At 37.4% G+C, this 19,068-nt stretch overlaps 1 protein-coding gene across 2 annotated transcripts; it reads left to right on the top strand.

Annotated features, from left to right (window-relative positions):
• The first annotated feature begins 3,902 nt into the window (after positions 1-3,902).
• On the top strand, positions 3,903-19,062 carry tab3 (TGF-beta activated kinase 1 (MAP3K7) binding protein 3). 2 transcript variants are annotated; one of them, XM_084087570.1, is made up of 7 exons: positions 3,903-4,089; positions 6,538-6,706; positions 8,605-9,754; positions 15,331-15,491; positions 15,916-16,009; positions 16,155-16,226; positions 18,191-19,062. In XM_084087570.1, exons 2-7 carry the CDS (start codon positions 6,605-6,607, stop codon positions 18,316-18,318), a joined length of 1,707 nt encoding a protein of 568 aa, XP_083943696.1. In that variant the 5' UTR covers positions 3,903-4,089; positions 6,538-6,604; the 3' UTR covers positions 18,319-19,062. The 2 variants fall into 2 exon arrangements, with proteins under 2 accessions (XP_083943696.1, XP_083943697.1); XM_084087571.1 differs by lacking the exon at positions 3,903-4,089 and adding an exon at positions 5,064-5,317.
• The last annotated feature ends 6 nt before the right edge of the window (positions 19,063-19,068 follow it).

Below are 19,068 nucleotides of genomic sequence, written 5' to 3'. Positions count from 1 at the left end.
GAAAATAGATAGGGTGAATTTTTATTTAATACTGGCTTTAATGTGGAAAAATTTCTCCCATAAATACTCTGGGTATTTTTAGGGACTAATAAACTGGATGGACAAATTATGGAGCCACTGACTGTGCATCATCTTGTTGCTCTTTTGCTTGACTTAATGGATTATGTAAAGAGAAACACCCGAAGATTAATGTCAGGTTTATTGGTTGGCCATCACGAAAAGAAAAAAGAAAAAATGATGTGAAATGTCATTTAAATGTATTTCTTCTTCTCTTTGTCTGTTTTCTTGTCTGCCTCGCTCCCTCTCTCAACAAGTCAGCTGTTGGCCTAGCTGGGCATTTACTCTACTACAGGAACAGGTGCAGATCACAGCAGGACACTGGGCAGGATGGAAAGTATACAGTTGGTTTGAAAGAGAAACGGTGGCACTTGAAACACTTGTATTTCTTTCACAGTTGCAACTTAACAATTCACTCAAGCATGCTCCAATGTTTCAGGCCCTGATAGCACAACAGGTCTAGTTATTACCTTTGCTAATTTATCACAGTGATTTGTGTTATTCAAAACACACCGAGACACTTTAAATGCCCTGAAACAATCATCTTATACTGATTATGATATTTTTATAGTTTTTAGCTGTAATCAAAATGAATACATTATTGTTGTTAAATGATTCAAGTATAGTATTTTTTCAAGGAAAATTAACATATCCATTTCCTGTATTTCCTCTGTATCTCTTACCGATAGCTGACGTCTCCACTATCAGGTAGGCTACCAGAGGCAAGCTAAATTAAGGCTTGACAAGTGAGAACTGGCTGGCTGCCCAGGAGCTCAGAGAAAATGTTGACTTATCAATCTCAAATAACTTTGCTATGATCTAAAATCCTGATCTGTGTCAGAGATCCCAAATAGAAATATGACATGTAGTTATTCCACTGTGTATTTATACAGTGGCAATAGCTGGAGTCTTGAATGTGCTCTTGAGACAAACCCTCAAGACCTCATAAATAGGGACTTGGTCTGGATCTCAGTAACCTTTTTTCCTGATCTTGGCTCCTAAGCTTGTTAGCATTACATACAATTAGTCTTAGCTTGTGGAAAAGAGGTCTTCATGTCCTCTTTTGATTTGATTTGGGTCAAAGATGAATTTTTCAGTGATTTTTCATGCTAACACTTTGCATTAAGGTTCCATTTGTTAACTAACATGAACTAACAATGAAAAAATATTAATCTAAGTTAATGTTAATTTCTACATTTACTAATAAATTATTAAGATCAAACGTTGTATCTATTAATATTATTCATTGGACCAAACATGAACTAAAATGAATATTAACCAACCCAATGAATAATAAATACTGTAACAAATGTATTGTTCATTGTTAGTTCATGTTGTTATGCACTAATATCGTTAACTAATGGGACCTTACTTTTAAACTGTTTGTTTTTCAGTGTAATTTTTAGAATGTCATATGCAGGACTATTTATATCAGTTAAATAGCAATCGGTGCATAAATTAGTTGCTTTCGGTCTATCCAGAGGGAAGGTTTAGAGCTGTTTATTATTATGACACTAAATCATATTTTTAGCTGAGCTGCAGTAAATGACTCCCTCATCTGGTGAACTCTAGGAAATTCATCTCAATGCATTACAATTTCACCCCAACTCTTGATGCTTTAGGAATTTCTTAGACTTCCAATGGATCAATCTTTGGGTTGTATCTTTATTATCAAACTGGTATCAATATTAAACAGATTTAACATAGTAAATAGAAATATCTTTTCTGTGAAATCTTTACTGATTTTTATAAAGTAAACGTAAGAATAACTTTTATATTGTTAGCAATATTTTAAAATTAACATGTATCTGGACTGAAGGAACTCATTTTTACTTGATTATCCACACATCATTTTTTAGAAAAAACAAAACAAAACAAAACATAAACTGCGAGTATCAAATGAAACTGCAGGCTTTTGAGGAACATTCATTTGTATCTCTCAATCATCATTGTGTTGCATTGCATTATATGTTTTCCCCACAAAATAAAAAATACAACGCTTTGATCATAAAACATTAAAATAACTAACATGTATAGGAAATATTTTTGGGAGACAAAGTGACAAGTGATATTTATATGCATTATATGTAAATAATCTACTAAAGATCTCACTGAGAATTTTATCCTACCTTTTGGCCGTATAAATATCACCAAACTGCATATTTTTGCTCAGGTTGGGCCTCTGAATAAAATTGAGGGTTTTTACCTCCTCAAAAATCCTGATGTAGGCTAAGGCCTATAAAATATTACAGGCTGCTCAACAAATATATTACAAATATATGCAATATATATTATTTTTTTTACAAATATTTTGTCTAAAGGTTGAATAAACTGTTCCATTAAAACATATATATATATATATATATATATATATATATATATATATATATATATTGTCTTACTATTTCATTTGTCGGGCTTTGCATGGTTAAAGAGTAGCTACACAATAATGTTGTAAGTTTCCACAGGCTCATCTTCACACACAGTAATGAAAGAAGAACTTAAAGGGTCATGAAACCCCCCTCTTTCAGCTCAAGTCTAGCTCAAAATCTTTTTGAAAAATGCTACTTAAATGGGCGTGGTGGCTGTGAGAAGAAGGGAGGGGGAGTTGGTGTGGTCAAAGCCAGTGGCCAATGCAAATCGACCGTCACTGTCAGTGGTAAAACGTGAGGAAATGCTAGATTTTTTATAGCTGGCAAAGTTAAAGTCTAATGAAATACACTGACACCTTATTTTTGTCCTTAAAAAGTAACTGAATGCCCTGCTACACATATTAGCCTACTACAGTAACCATTCTATTTAAAACATATACATGTACATGCATATCGGCCATTATAAAATATATATTTGTTTATATACACTAACACTATAAATGCATATATTTGAAAATAATAAATTTTCCGCTTAAAAAAAAAAAAAACGTTCCGTAAATAGCCTAGACTACGCGCCCCCTAAACCCACTAAAGATGGACAATGAATGTGACATAAATTTGCACAAACTAAGCATGCGTTGATGTATTATCGAAATATCTACATTTTAATAACGAGTGATTATTTAACAAAAGACAAGTAAAAACGGTCAGGGTTACATTTAGACACAAACACACACACACACACACACACCTCTGAAGCGATAGAAAAGTCCTCGGGACCGCATCACTAGCAAGACGAAACCTGCATTGGTGTACAAGGCTGAAGTCCACCATTCTCCAGTTGAATGGTTGCTACACACATATAGTTTAGATGTGCCCGTGGTTGATGGCCAACCAACCGCCCGCAGTCAGAGTCCAGCCCTGGCAGCATCGCGGGGAAAGATGCACTGGAACTTTTGCACCATGAAAACAAACGCGCGTCCCATCATTGCCTCTCTCATCTACTACGCGATATCACAGTTTGACATGTCTGTCTTTGGAAAGATCCACGTGGTATCATGATTAATTCAGTGAAGTGTCGTCTCATTGGATATGAAGGCTCAGCCTCATTAATAATTATGAGAGAACGATGAGTCATCAACGGACGATCCGTACAGAAAAACGTCACATCCTGTGACGTGGACTCGATGAAGATTTCAAACCCGGAAGACGAAAATAGCCGATACAAACTCAAATTTAACCATTTATATCCTATTATTCAATTTTACAGATTATAACATTGTCTTCTATGGTGTTCAACACAACTACCTCTGTTAAAATCTCAGAAAAATTGGTTTAGGGTTTCATGACCCTTTAAGATGGCTAGCCTACTTTTGTACTGTTATGGCAAAGTAAAGCTTCTCTTTTCTCTTACCCCAGCCCGACAGAGGGCATGGATGTGCCATATATCGTTATATGAGAAACCTCCAACCGGAACGAAAGAGGAAGAGAAATAGGCGTAAGTGAAGACGACAATTTTATTGCGACTGTGCTAACCGCCGAGTTCCTTGTAGAAACCCGGTGAATCGTTGTCATTTCCTATCACTTCTGCTGTCCTGTGACACACCCCATGTGAAAAGCCTTGCTTGGATGGTCAATGGCCGTAAGGCTCCGGCGCACGGTATGTTGTCGCACATATACTGTTAACAGAACGGCGAGCAGCCAGCCGTCGTTTGTACTGCACCGAAACTGACAGCAAGTGTTCGTATAAATTCCTGCTTGGGTTTTTACGATGCCAGCAAGCTTTTGGCAGGTATAGCGCGCAGGATTAATTAAATGTCAGTCAGATAAGCACGCGGGAGCGGCGCGCGCTGCGTTTCCGTTTTTTCCCCTTTGGCTAAATACCGGACGGCTAGCGGCTATGCTAAAGCTAACGTTAACGGTTAATGAACAACCACAGTTTTTTTCCTTTCCCTTTCTCATCCCGGTGATAAGTACGTGCAAGTGAAAAGATAATGTAAATCGTGATATGTATATATGTTAAAAAGTAATGCAGAAACTTTTGTTTTATAATGAGACGCTGTTGTCTGAGTTTATCCCATTAATTGAAGCTTTCTATCTTTGTCGTCATGCAAAAATAGCGTAAACGGATTTGGCGGTGGCTTGTCGTAATTTCACCGCGATCAAGAGGCAACAGACACGGGTATCCTGCAGAACTGTCACTGCTCGACTGTAGTAATAGTTACTTTTGGTGACAGATTGTGCTTTAATGGATGCTTAGACGGGCCAGCTAGCAGGAGGCAGTGCTGAAATCAACCTGCGCTTGGTTCTTGTTATGATGTTCATGAGTTCTCTTGTCGGTTTCAGTTCTTCATGAAGTTGTTGTCTTTATCTTAGATGTTGGTGTTCTGTTTTATTTTTACTGGTGACTTAACTGCTGTTGCATTCAAATAGATTGTTTATGTACTTAGTGTTTCTATTTGAGACTCATTTCAGATTTGCACCTCATTTGAATGAGCTTGTGTTCAGTTTAATAAGGTGTTAACAGTGCTGCAATTATGCCTATGGCAGTTAGTAACACCTGTCATATGTGTGTGTTTGTGTGTGGATGTATTGAGGTCGAGCGGAAGAGGTTGTCTCAGATTTCAGGTCGTTGTCGTTGGTGAGATCGCTAAACTCAAAACAAGCCATTCTTATACGCCGCGACACACAAGAGAGCTTCATAAGCCTTTTAGCGTTGAATTTACGTCTGATTCACCTGCGATGTACCAAATAAGTGTCTTTTGTTCTGATAAATAGGAGTTTTAACGTGTCGGTATGAAAGCTCTGTTCTTGTCCAGTTGGGCGACATGTTCACACTGCGGCAGCCGAGAGTCTGAGGCCGTCTGGTGCACAAGCCTTCTTAACAGGTTTAAATGGAACAGTTTATTGAACCTTTAATATTGCTTACATGTTTTCTTGTTTTGTCATATTTGGCTTATAGCTCGTATAGTAGGCTATGATATATAATAGAGCTAATGGATTTTACACTAGAGGAGGTGGAAAAAGGCCCAAAGTGAGAAAAAATATGTCGTTTGGTACAGATATTATTTAGATGGCCAAGAAGTAATCTGACATTCTGATTGCTTGTAATGTAAATCGTACATATCAGTTGTCACTCTATATTTCCTAATGTTTTATTTAGATGATATTTAAATGCTTAGCTTATAAACAAAGCTCTGTAGTTTTAATTATGGTGGAAAACAGTGAGATGTGCAAAAAAAAAAAAAAAAAAATCTTCAAAAGTCTGTTGTATCATAGTTGGTATTTAAATTTGAACACATCGATTTTGACAATCTATTAATAAATTAATGGAGCAGTTGATGGACCCCATTGATTTCCATAGTATAGTAAGTCTTTGGGGTCCATCAACTGTTTGATTACCCATATTCTTTAAAATATCTTCTTTTGTGTTCAGCAGAAGAAAGAAATTCATACAGGTTTGGAACAACTTGAGGGTGAGTAAATGGTTACAGAATTTTTCTTTTTCATTTTTGGGTGAACTATCGCTTTAAGTGATTGTCATAGACTCATATTCCTTATATTCACTGTAAAGTCAAGCTTCTAAGCTTAAAAATTACACCTATTTCTGTTGATTAAGCAAGTGGTTGTTAACATGATAACTTGGTGGCGCCCCCAGCTTCGGACTTAAGAAGTTAAGGTTAACAATTAATCGATTGTTAATATTTTACTACAATCGATTTATGGGAATTTACGTAAATTGGCACCCCTAATGTAGAAGATTGTATACAACTTTTTCTTTTTCTTCCAGCAGTTTTGGATCATGTTGGTCATTTAGAGGCCTTAGAATTGTATCAAATATGATACAATAGGCTTTATAGTGTTAAAGGGATAGTTCACCCTAAAATAAAAAATTATCATTTACTCACACATTGTTCCAAAACCTGTAGGACTTACTTTATTCAGTGGAACATGAAAAGAGATGTTATGCAGAATGTATAATGCATTTTTTTCCCCAATGCTATGAAAGTGAGTGGTGATTTCTCTTTGTTTCAAACAAAGGTATTTTGTTGGCAGTGCTTGTGAGTGGTCAAACTCAATCTGTTTTGTTGTTCATGTGTGTTGTCAGGGGATGAGAGGAGAGCAGGTGCTGCGCTCCTGGCTGCGGACTCAGTGACTCTCTCTTTGGGCTCAGGATGGCGCAGGGAGGGCCTCAGTTGGACTATCACATACTGCAGGACCTCAAGCAGCGCTTCCCAGAGATTCCAGAGAAGGTGGTGTCTCAGTGCCTACTTCAGGTGAGAACCGTCTGGGAGGTTAGAATGTATATATGGCCTGCTCTTGGATTTTGAGTCATTTTGACCCAGAAACCCATTTGAATGAAATAATAATATGTGACCCTGGACCACAAAACATGGGTACATTTTTTGAAATTGAGATTTATACATCATCTGAAAGCTGAATAAATATGCTTTACATTGTTGTATGGTTTGATAGGACAATATTTGGTCGAGATACAGCTATTTGAAAATCTGGAATCTGAGGGTGCAAAAAAATCGCAGAGAAAATTGCCTTTAAATTTGTCCATTTATGTTCGCGATTGTGCGACATTCACTTATAAAAATAAATGTTTTATATATTTACGGTTGGAAATCTACAAAATATCTTCATGGAACGTGATCTTTACTCAATATCCTAATGATTTGTGGCATAAAAGAAAAATCGATATTTTTGACAATGTATTGTTGGCTATTGCCACAAATATACCCGTGCTACTTGTGACTGTGACTGACTTGTGATCCAGGGTCACATATATAATTATGTTTCTACTCTAGACCGTTGATTATATAATCATTTAATTTGTGGCTCTCATAAACTATGGCCTCCAAACTATTTTTGGTCTTTTTTTTTTTTCTTTTTTTTTTTTTTTTTGACAATTAGATTTATTCAAACACTATATTTAAACATATTATTTGTGCTTAACTTTATTTAATGTATTAACAATGTGGTGCATATATTTTAACAATATAATATCATAGTTATTCATATACAATGATAGTATTTATTATTATTATTATTATTATTATTATTATTATTTAGCCTTTATTTTTATATTTTCAGTTTACATTTAAATTAAGTTTCAGGAATTTTGTTATGTGCTTTCTGCTTTTGTCTTTTTCATTAGGTTTTTAAAAATATTTCTATTTAGCTTTATTTTTATTTCAGATTTAGTCAATTTTCGAACTTCAACTTATTTCATTTAGCTGCCAAGGCAATATTTTTAATTTTAGTTTATCTAAAGCAATTTTTAGTTAACAGTAACAACACTGAAATATATTTAGATTTTAGTGATATTCTCTAGTTTTCTTTCTTGCTAACTAACAAGCTATGGACACCAAATGGCTTTCCTGAGGTAAATGTCAAGTCAGGTGACATTGCCGCAAGCTGTTTTATTGATATCTTGTATTGACATGGTTGAATCAGATGAACATCTCATTGGTCGATTACATGATATATGGAATTAGCATCACCCTGTGATGTTCATTCATATATTTTTCATGCTATAACTAGTGTTAATCTGAACACAACTTAGGTGCAACACAACATTTATTGTTTGAATGTTGTAAAATAATACAGTAAATTGTAATAATATTTTTCCATAATATTAAAGTAACAATTTTTATATATTTCAAAATGGAATTTATGCCTTTTATGGCAAAGCCGAATTTTCAGCAGCCATTACTCTAGTCTTCATGAATCATTCTAATATGCTGATTTGGTGCTCAAGAAACATTTTCTTATTATCATTTTTGAAATCAATTGCACTGGTTAATATTTTTGAGGAAACTGTGATACCTTTATTCAAAAGAACAAATATTTTCATTTATTTGAAAATATTCAAAAACTGTAGAAAATATAAGAAAATATTATCTTTTGTACCATTATAAATGTCTGTACTGTTGTTTTAATTTAATGTGTCCTTGCTGAATTAAAAAAAAAATCTTACTGACCCCAAACTTTTGAATGGTAATGTATGTACACCTAAAGCTAATGATGTGCAATGACCATAAAGATTTATCAGTGATAATTGTTGCTGTGTCATTCTGGCTGTCTAATTGTTGCTGTGTCATTCTGGCTGTCAAACTGGTGTCAGATGCAAGAATGTTTACCTCACTGTCTTCCATTTCCTCTTCAGAACAACAATAACCTGGACCTCTGCTGCCATCTGCTGGCTCAGGAGAGTAATAGATACCTGTATGAGGAGTACCACAGTACAGACGATTTGCACTTAAACCGGAACCACATGCTGCGTATTAGCGTGGGTTACCCTGCTCCCGAGGGACCTAAAAACAATGCAGGCGGCCGAGCTTTGGTCCACAGTTCCAGCGACGGGCACATCGAGCATCCTCGAAGTGGTTTCCCTGAGCCCCTCTCTGCTCCCGCCACTATGGCACCATCACCCGTCTTCAACCCCTTCTACATTAACGATCAAGGACGCATCCCCACCCCTCCGCCCAGCATCCAGGGCATGTCTCCCACATACCACCCCGTCCCACGTTACATGACTCCCATAACGGTTACCCTCTCCCAGAACATCCCCTCTGCCCCACAAGCACTGCAAATCCCCCCTGGTGTCTATTGTAACAGTGGGAACACCGTGTACATGCGTCCCTCTCCTTCTCAAAGTCCTCAGCCTACTCCCTGGTCCACATCCGGGACTTCCATATACCAGCAGTCTCCTTATGCTACTCCGACGTACCAGTCCCCATACAGCTCTCCCCAACATCAGGTCCAGCAGCCGCCCCAGGTGTTTCTTCCCATAAGTCCCCCCACCCTCCCTGGGCTGTCCTACCAGCAGACGGCACCTGTTTCCCACAGGCCTTTTATATCCTCCAAAGGCCCTATGAAGAACCAGATAGAGATCACACTGGAGGGACAACGACCACGGAGCAATTCCCCTGTACATGCTCCACAGGGAACGCTCTATATGGCCAACAGCCCTTCCCCGAGCTCCCCATCCCGGGCCATCAATATGACCGGAGCCTCTATTCATCAAGGAATGTATGTCCACCAGGGTGTGGCAAGGCCCCGGCCCGCATCCTCTCCTCAGCCTGCCACCTCTGCCTTCATCAAGATCAAAGTGTCTCCTGGACAAGTACAGCGTTCGTCAAGCTCTCCACCAGTTGAGACCGAATCCCTCCTCAACATAGTGGACCAGGGCGAGCGCCATGGAGCCCCTCCTCCGATCCTGCCCATTTCTGCGCTGCCAGGGAACATCTCCAGCCAGATCAACCGCATGCCTAGACGATCAAGCTCCGGTTCGGATGACTATGCATATACTCAAGGTATGGATATAAATATTATTACGTTTTTAAAAATACAAATGTTGAAGAAAAGTAATACTTTTATTCAGCAAGGATGCATTCAATTGATAAAAAGTGACAGTAAAGACATTTATAATCTAACAAAAGTTTCCATTTCAAATAAATGCTGTTCTTTTGAACTTGCTGTTCAAAGAATTCTGAAAAAAACTCACAGTATCCTCAAATATATTAAGCAAAACTACTGTTTTCAACATTTATAATAAGGAATGTTTCTTGAGCACCAAATCAGAATATCAAAATGATTTCTGAAGGATCATGTAACACTGGAATTCACAGGAATAAATTACACTTTAAAAATATTAAAACAGAAAATATTTCATAATATTACTGTTCTTTCTAGAAATGCACCGATTGATCGGCTGGTGACCGGAATTGGCCGATTTTAACGTGATCGCCCGTGACCGGCGACCGGCCAGTCAGTCTGACAAATGCCGATTTTATGCCGGTCAAATGCACTCGGGCGCCGCATGATTAACATCGCGCATCATCAGCATCACACGTGCACACGGAACACACACACGTAAAAAACCTCGTGAATTACGTCCGTTCAGACTAGGGCTGCCCCCGACTAAAGATATTCCTAGTCGACTAACACTCCTGCATTTTAGCGATTAGTCGAATAATCGTTAATTTATGATATTAATATAAAAACTTGCGTATATACAAGGAAAGGTATAGTCCAAGTTGAAGTTTAACACTTCCATATGACAGAAAATGCTAAAGCATGATATTAGCGCGTTCAAAATGAAAATTAAGCGCTTAAAACAGAATAGTAAAGCGTTTAAAGTATACAGCGCTTACACAAAAATCAGTGGCCAGAATGTTATAGGCTAATTATAGCCTAACATAAAAACAGCAATCCGACTGCCTGTGCATTTTAATAATTTATTATCAAAAATACAAACTGTAACAGTTACATGTCAAAAAAAAAACAAAAAAAAAAAAAACAGTTTTGAATAAAATAAAATAAAATTTGTTCTTTTAAAATAAATTAAATAAACTTATTAGTAACTTAGGCCTAGTACAAAACAAGGCAAAAAAAAACAAATAAATACTGTAGCAAAAACGCTGTTTGGTATAAAAATACAGTGGAAATATAATTTTTATATTGTTCAAAAGGAAAATTAACAAAAACGAACAATTTAATTTATGCACATGGCACATCGCACAACGCCAAAACTTAGAATAAAAAAGAAGGCGACAAACAAATCAACAGCCTAAGTATTTGATTAAATATTGTTTAGAACAACTATATTTAAGACAAAATGTGGAACGAATAATTTAAAGAACACTAATACAAATAAAAAATATCAGAGCAAAGCCGCAAACTGCCATTAAGACGACGGATGAGTCTTGACCTAAAACAACAAATTGCAAACGTCAGACTAATTTTTCTTACAGAATAAAAAACAACTTCTGCATTATATAAAAACGAATAAATAAAAATAATATGTATTTATTTATTTGTATAGCCTACCCGTTATAAAAATACCCGTTTTTTTTTTTATATATAGCCTAACGGATAGCAAACAGAAACACTACAAAAAGGAAATTAAGCATTCTTACCTAAGCTTTCAATTCGATTTTATTTTTTTCATATTATGTGAGAGGAACACCAGCTTGTCCACATTGTTGAAGAAGGGAGCTTCTCGACTTGTTCACAATGAAGCCGGCCTTTGAAAAGATGCGCTCTAATGGAGTGGATGTGGAAGGGATACAGTGGAGGCGTTTAGCTGCTTTAGCGAGCTTTGGATATCGATGTTCATTTTTTTGCCACCATGCCAATGGTCCCGAATCAACCTTTGTTTAATCTGCCATGTACATTTTTAGTTCATCCTTCATCAGATCTCGTTGATCTCTCGTTGCTTTGATGTCATGTCATACACTGACTGCGCAGTGCGCAGCCCCTGATTGCGTAATTTTTTCACGTGATTTTTTTTGCGACCAACCGACTAATGAAAATGTATTCGACCAAGCCCTCTTCATATCGACTAACGTTTAGTCGACTATTTGGGGGCAGCCCTAGTTCAGACCGCAAGCGCGTATTTTTTTTCGCCGTGCATGTTAATCAATGAGTGCATTCACAACGGGAGCAGGAGCAGCGCATGAGCGTCAAGCAGGAGTGTCGCGAGCAGTGAAGCGCGTGTTTCGGCGCCGAGTCTATTTGCTGCACTGCTCACACTCAGTTAAAGGGAAAGCACACTTTCAATGGACAAAATAGCCTAAATAGGGTTTCACAAAAAAAGTGCCCAAAATGCACAGAATTTGCGTGTTTTAACAAGAACTGGAGTAGGCTATGTCAGAAAAGAAAACGAAGACTAATATTTCTAGAAAATGTACCCATTTAAACTTTTTATTCAGTTTGTACAAGTGATTGCAATAGGCCTGTGTGTGTGTGCTTTGAGAAATATCTTTATACTGCAAGGCTATATTTATTTTATTTTTTATTTATATATTATTTTATTGCCATTCCCTGTTTTCATACAGACGTTTAGTTTGCTAAATACATATATAAAAAAGTTATTGGATATTGAATGTGAAAAGGAAATTGTTCTTCCATAACACTGCACTTTAGATGTGTGTGAATTACCCACACCTGGAGTAATTTATATAGTTCTGTTTTATAGCGTTTATCTGTTCAAAACAATATGTATATGCAAATTGTAAAATGTTCTATTACAGAAAAGATATAAAATAAATATTTGTGTGCTGTAAAGTGGTTAGAAAAAATGAAATCGGAATCGGCTAAAATCGGTATCGGCAGGTCAAACTCAATGAAAAATCGGAAATCGGAATCGGCCCAGAAAATTGTAATCGGTGCATCTCTAGTTCTTTCGTAAAATGTGAAATTCCTCCTTCAGACCTTAGACCTACTGTCAATCATTATATATTTAACAAGTGGTAAGAAGAATGGGAAACGTATACAAACAACAAATTGCATGAAATCCATCCCAAAATCCCCAGCAGACTTTTAATCTCCTTATCATGTGGTGTTCACTTTCACTAGATGTCACGTGGTCATACAAGATTTACTCATGCATTTTTGCTTAAAGGCAAGACCCCTCTTTCCATTTAACATATTTTACTGGACTGTCCCACTTTTAATGCAATTAGACAACATTTTTATGTAATAAGCTCACTTAAGGACTTGTTTAGTGAGATTTTACTAGAAAAGGTTTTAGAATTTTTATCAAATGTTAATGTAAAACATCTTGTAGAATACTAACAGCTGTTTTGTTTGGTTTTTATTTCTATTGTATTTTTGAAACTCTGTTTTTGCCATTAAGAGAGAGCCTCAGATGCTGACATGGCATTAAAAAATGTATACTTCTACTACTACTGTTTTTTGTATTTTTGATCAATCAAATGCAGCCTTGGTGAGCATAAGAGACTTCTTTCAAAAACATTTCAAAGTCTTACTATCCCCAAACTTTTAAATGCCAGTGCATGTATATGTGTGTGTATGTATATATGTGAATATAAATATAAAATAAATATAATAAATTATTTTTTTCCTTTATTTAGGGTGGCGTATTTATGGCTGGCTCTTTCAAGGAGTCAAGGAACACATTTTAAAGGGGTCATGAATTGAGAAATCAAATTTTCCTTGATCTTTTGACAAATGAGGTCATTGAACTATTAAAAATATCCTGTAATTTCAGAACTCAAATCTTCCTCTTTAGTACAAAAACAGATTTTTAGAATCCAAGATGGCAAAATGACTCGTTTCGGATTTTGTCATATTACGTCATAGTGCGACAAAAGAGAAGAAAATCAACGCCTACATCATTGCCTCTTTAGCCCCACCGATTTGCATATGTCATGTAGTAGTAAATAGGAGAGAGACGCATAAACATGATTACTCATTCCAGCAACAAAATTATAGAGAAGCCTCTGGGGATTGAGACGTTTTGCAGTGGAAGTTGTGGAAAAACAGTCTTTGCATGGTCACCGTGATTTTAGTAAGACATGTTCCTGGATCAACATATTTTGTTCCTGGAACAACATTCCTGTCTGAAAATGTAGTCCTATTCCTACCCTTAACTTATCCCTAAAATCAGAGGCAGGTGATAGGTGAATAACACTGATGTAGAAGCACCTAACCCTGGTTGTAGGCTTAGACTTGATATAAACTGTAAACTTCCCTCAAATCTGATTGGTTGATTGGAATGTTGTTCCAACATGTTGTACTTGGTGACAACATACATCTTGGCATTGCCTTCCTTGTGATCCTAACAAGAAGAAAGCATGGATAAATTTTATTTTTAACGGAGTTTTAGACCACGTCAGTAAGACACTGTTCGTTTGTTTGCTTCATTTTACCTCGGATTCGTTTTTAAACAAGACACCATTCGGCACAGGCTTTTCAGAGAGACTGAAAATAAAAGATGATGCAGTGACGACTATATCCAACTGCAATGTCGCAACACACTGTGTGAGTAACAATGTTTTTACCATGTGTCACTATTGCTTTGTCTGTTACAGATCATTTGATATGTACTAAGTATTTATACTGTAGCGCTGCAATCAAACTGTAATAGTTGTGATTTGCTGTTCTTTCCTTTGCTTTGGCATTTATGGGGTTAATGCGTTGGATTATCTGATATGGAAGATGGCACATAGAGTAAGTTGCTTTTGTTATTGTTTTGGTCAAAGCCATTCGCTGTAATCCTGAATTAAAGCTTCAGTGAGCGACATCTTCTGTTTTGTCATCTGTAAGACATTACAACAGGTTTCATTTTATTTAAAACACGACACTGCAAATGACAATGCATACGTTTCACTTTATCAAAGGATGAACGATGACTGGGTGTAAGAACGACAAACAATGGTACATTCAGTCCGTCATAATTCCGTTTACATGAAACACCATAAAAAAGAATTGATCATTTGTCAATTATATCTGTGGTGACGTCAAATATTTTACTTGCCACAACCAAGACTTATAAAGCATGTGTAATACACACAAATGTTTCACATTGTTGGCAAATGTTGTAATGAGATATTTTCGCACAATTGCCCAATCATAACAGTGGGCGTTTACTTCGGAGTCTTGAATGCGGCACAACTATCAAAACATAGTGTTTGAAAGAAAGGGTCAAAAACAGGATAGAAAATAGAATCTAAATAAGAATATTTAAAAAAATATTAATAATAACATTGATAACATCATAAGTGGACCTCATAGAACATTACATTTAAAGAAAAATTCAGTTCATGACCCCTTTAACTATTCTAAGAAACAAAGTAATGTTAAAACTGATATATATATATATATATATGTATGTGTCATTTTATAAAAATAATAATAAAATATATATAGTTTCTAAAGGAAGAACTAACTACTGGATATTAGAGGGATTGTAAGGTTTGTAACATCAAATCTCTGAAGGTTATTGAGTCATTGAGAGCTCTTTCCTGTAAAAGTGGTCAGTTTCTGTCCAGAATAAGCTGTTTTTGCATCTGTTTATCATGTGTATGTGGGGAAGTGTTGTTCAGTCTTGTAGCCTTGTGTCTAATGCTGTATGTCTCCTTAGCGCTGCTTTTGCACCAGCGTGCTCGGATGGAGCGTCTGATGAAAGAGCTCAAGCTGGAGCGGCAGAAGCTGGATCAGTTGAAGGCGGAAGTAAATGAAATGGAATTTGACGCCCTGCAGAGACGCTTCAGACGGGTGAACAGCACTAGCCTGATCCCTCGGGTAAGAGACAAAAAACGGGCTTTTAGAGCATGTGAATGCATCTTTTTGAAGAGGTGCTGAACGAACACACCCACTTGTTTTACATCGCTAATAAAGGATGAATGAATCCTCATCAAATTCTCCAAATTAGCCTTGCATAAAAGCATACATACCTAGAATCTACATGCAGAACGTGCAAATACGATGAGGTGGAAATGAATCGCATCTGCTCATTCAGTTCTAGCTCATTCTGCATGCTTCGCCGACTGAATGAATCTTTTCTCATAGGTTAAACTGCTGTACATAATGTACCCATCCAGTACAAGCGTCATCTCGTTCTTTGGAGTTTAACAGGCTTCAGTAAAGTGTGTGACAACGATAAATTGCTTTTATGTGTGCGGTTAATATGAAAAATTCATGTACTTTTTGTGTGTGCGTTTGCTAGCCCGAGGATATGACCAGAATTCGGTCACAAAACAGACAGCTTCAGATTGACATTGATTGCACCTTGAAGGAGACAGACCTGCTGCAGTCCAGAGGTAAAAATAGCATGAATGTAGTCATCTTTATGACATTCAATGTGAAATGAACACTCGCACTGCATTATTTCATGTGATTGCACTCAACTTCAAATTGTGCTGATAACCATTTGCTTCATCCATGTCTCTCTTTCTTTTTTTTTAGGCAAGTTTGACGTGAGAAACATGAACAACTTTTATGATAATATTCAACCTGGCCCTGTTGTACCTCCAAGAGGTGGGAATTCAATCAATTCTGCATAATTTTTTTTATTTTTTATTTTTATTTTTTTTGACTATCTTCTTTCAGACGAACACAATCGGAGTTATATAAAAAGAAATCATTACTCTTCCAAGCTTCATAATGGTAGTGAATGGCGGTCCTGATTTTGTCAAAAAGTCCAAAAAAGTGCATCCATCCATCATAAAAGTAATCCATACAACTCCAGGGGGTTAATAAAGGCCTTCTGAAGCAAAGTGATGGGTTTTTGTAAGAAAAATATCCATATTTAAAACTTTATCAACTAAAATAACTAGCTTCTGGCAGACGGCTGTACGCATGTCGACTTATGCCAAAAGAGTAACCCCTTACGCGATGTATGACGTAGCATATAGGAGTAGCGCAAGTTTTGACACCTCTCGCGGGTCAAACTAATAGGGCTGGGCAACAAACTCAAGCTCCTCTTCTCTTATATCGAAATCCTCTGACATTCTCTTTCAAAATTCTAATTTGTGACAGGCGTTTTGCTCTATCCTTTGTGCTTCCGCGTTCGTCAATGTGTCATGCGTCGGGTCAGAGGTCATTCTTTCGTCATAAATCAATGCATACGGCCGCCTGTCGGAAGCTAGTTATTTTAGTTTATAAAGCTTACACAAACGCATCACTTCGCTTCAGAAGGCCTTTATTAACCCCCCCAGATCCGTGTGGAGCACTTTTATGATGGATGGATACACTTTTTTTTGGACTTAAAAATCAGGACCGCCATCCACTGCCATTATAAAGCTTGGAAGAGCAATGATATTTTTTAATATAACTCTGATTGTATTCGTCTGAAAGAAGAAATTGTGGGGTAATTTTCATTTTTTGGGTGAACTATACCTTTAATACCTTATCCATTAACAAATATTTTTGCTATGCTAGAAAATATCCTGTAGGGTTGTGCCTGAAGCCTAAATCTGAATTCGGAAAGGCATGGGAATTGACTCTACGGACTCCCTAAAGGGACATGGTTAGGGTTGCTTTGGTTGTTGGTTACATTACAGTACATCATATTTCACTTATCACGTGAAGATGGTAAGGAGAGATGACTGATAGGACGATGTTGGATGATTTGGTGCACAAGAGATCCTGAGCATCATTGACATCTTTTCTTGTAAAATGTGTGGTCTGTACCGCTGCTCCCTATACTCAGAGTACACGTGATAGCAAATTCAAACTGTTTTCAATACCCCGCATATTGATAGTGGCTCCATGATCCATGATGCCCGTAAATTATATACTATATAATTACCCAATTAATTGCGAGAGAACGCAAGAGCATTGAAATATATTTTTTCCTCCAATCTAATTTTTCTCCCCATCACCATGTCAACTTTAGGGCAGGGTTCCTCAAATCCAGTCCTGGAGGGCCACTGCCCTGCAGAGTTTAGTTCCAACCCTAATCAAACACACCTGAACAATCTAGTCAAGGTCTGCAGTTACTAGAAAATTGCAGGTAAGTGAGTTCGATCATGGTTTTAGCTAAACTCTCCAGGACAGTGGCCCTCCAGGGATGGATTTGAGGAACCCTTCTTCAGGGGCTCTGTAGAACGCATCATTTCCATTCCGAACATAGTATTCGGCTTCGGGCACATCCCTAATATCCTAGGTAGGTTTTTCACTAAAATATCTCATGGAATTTGTTAGACTAACCTCCCTTGAGCTAAAATTAGCCCTTTGCTCTCTGAATATCCTGTCGGATTTGTCCTGACCTCTGACTACACCAGTGGAGTGGAGGCTATTAGATTGCTTATGATCTAGTGTTTCTTGCACCCTTGTTCTATTTTCATCACTCTTTTGTTGCTATGCGGGGCCAGTGGCCCAAATTGTCAGTGGGTGTGGCAGAATGCTAGAATGCTTTCTCAAGCCCTTAAATTTAGCTCACAGCAGCAATAAATAAGTGCTTGTATGCTGTTTCATAATGTTTTGTCTCCTCTGATTAGTCAAGCCTCCGGTCGTTCAAAGGGACGAGGATTTTGAGGGCGCTCATTGGGACTGTGAAAGCTGCACTTTTCTTAACCACCCAGCGTTGCACCGCTGCGAACAGTGCGAGATGCCGCGCAACACTTGAGCCGGCTTCACCGCGACCCTTCCCGACAGGCCATGAACCTCACTCTTACTGCTAATCTTCTGTTCCGTCATGCAGCGTTCAAGTCCCGCCTATCATTTGACGATTTCTGTCCCTTGTGCCCTCAGCTTCACCCAGCAATAACTGAGCCGTACCCCACAGGAGAAGAGACAACTACTCTAGTGAAATATTATCCAATCAGACCCATCCTGTTACCTCTTGAGGAGCTTCCTGCACTTGTATTTACTTTTTTCTACTGAACGTTGCTTTAAAAGAGGAAGTAGGGTGACTTGACATAACAGAGACAAGCAAAAGGGATTGATTGATTGATTGATTGATTGATTGATTGGCACTGGAGTGGACCAAGAAGGTGTGGTTTAAGAGAGGGTGGAGCTTGCCAGATGTTCCAGAGGTATGGTTTACCAAGCTACCATTCCAAGCAGAATAAGACTGCTGAGTTTACACGAAAAAGCCCAAACAATCCTGTGCACAGGGCTTCTCTCACAAAACATTCAATGAATTGAGATAAACAGGGGCTGAATAATTTTAATGTAGACTTTACACTGTATGTGCTCACTATGAGCTCTTCTCGTGAATGAAGAACACTACAAGACCTGCATATGAACCTATACCTGGTACTTTTATGCATATTATGCCACACTGTATTCTGTGTTTAAGATGTTGATTTCTTGTGCAAATGCCTCCAGTTGCTGTACTTAATAAAGGATCTGATTCTATGTTACTATATGCTGA

This window comes from Abramis brama (genome assembly GCF_963993115.1).
Source record: "Abramis brama genome assembly, chromosome: 16".
In the NCBI taxonomy this organism is placed as follows: Eukaryota; Metazoa; Chordata; class Actinopteri; order Cypriniformes; family Leuciscidae; genus Abramis; species Abramis brama.
The sequence above is the reverse complement of the archived record's forward strand: the minus strand, read 5'-3'. Positions and strand labels throughout refer to the sequence as shown.

What these genes read in the sequence shown, in the direction of transcription:
- tab3 (XM_084087570.1), top strand. Translation starts at nt 6,605, where the DNA reads ATGGCGCAGGGAGGGCCTCAGTTGGACTATCACATACTGCAGGACCTC. An exon ending in TGTCTCAGTGCCTACTTCAG is followed by an intron (nt 6,707 to 8,604) that starts GTGAGAACCGTC and finishes TTTCCTCTTCAG; the next exon opens with AACAACAATAACCTGGACCT. An exon ending in TGACTATGCATATACTCAAG is followed by an intron (nt 9,755 to 15,330) that starts GTATGGATATAA and finishes ATGTCTCCTTAG; the next exon opens with CGCTGCTTTTGCACCAGCGT.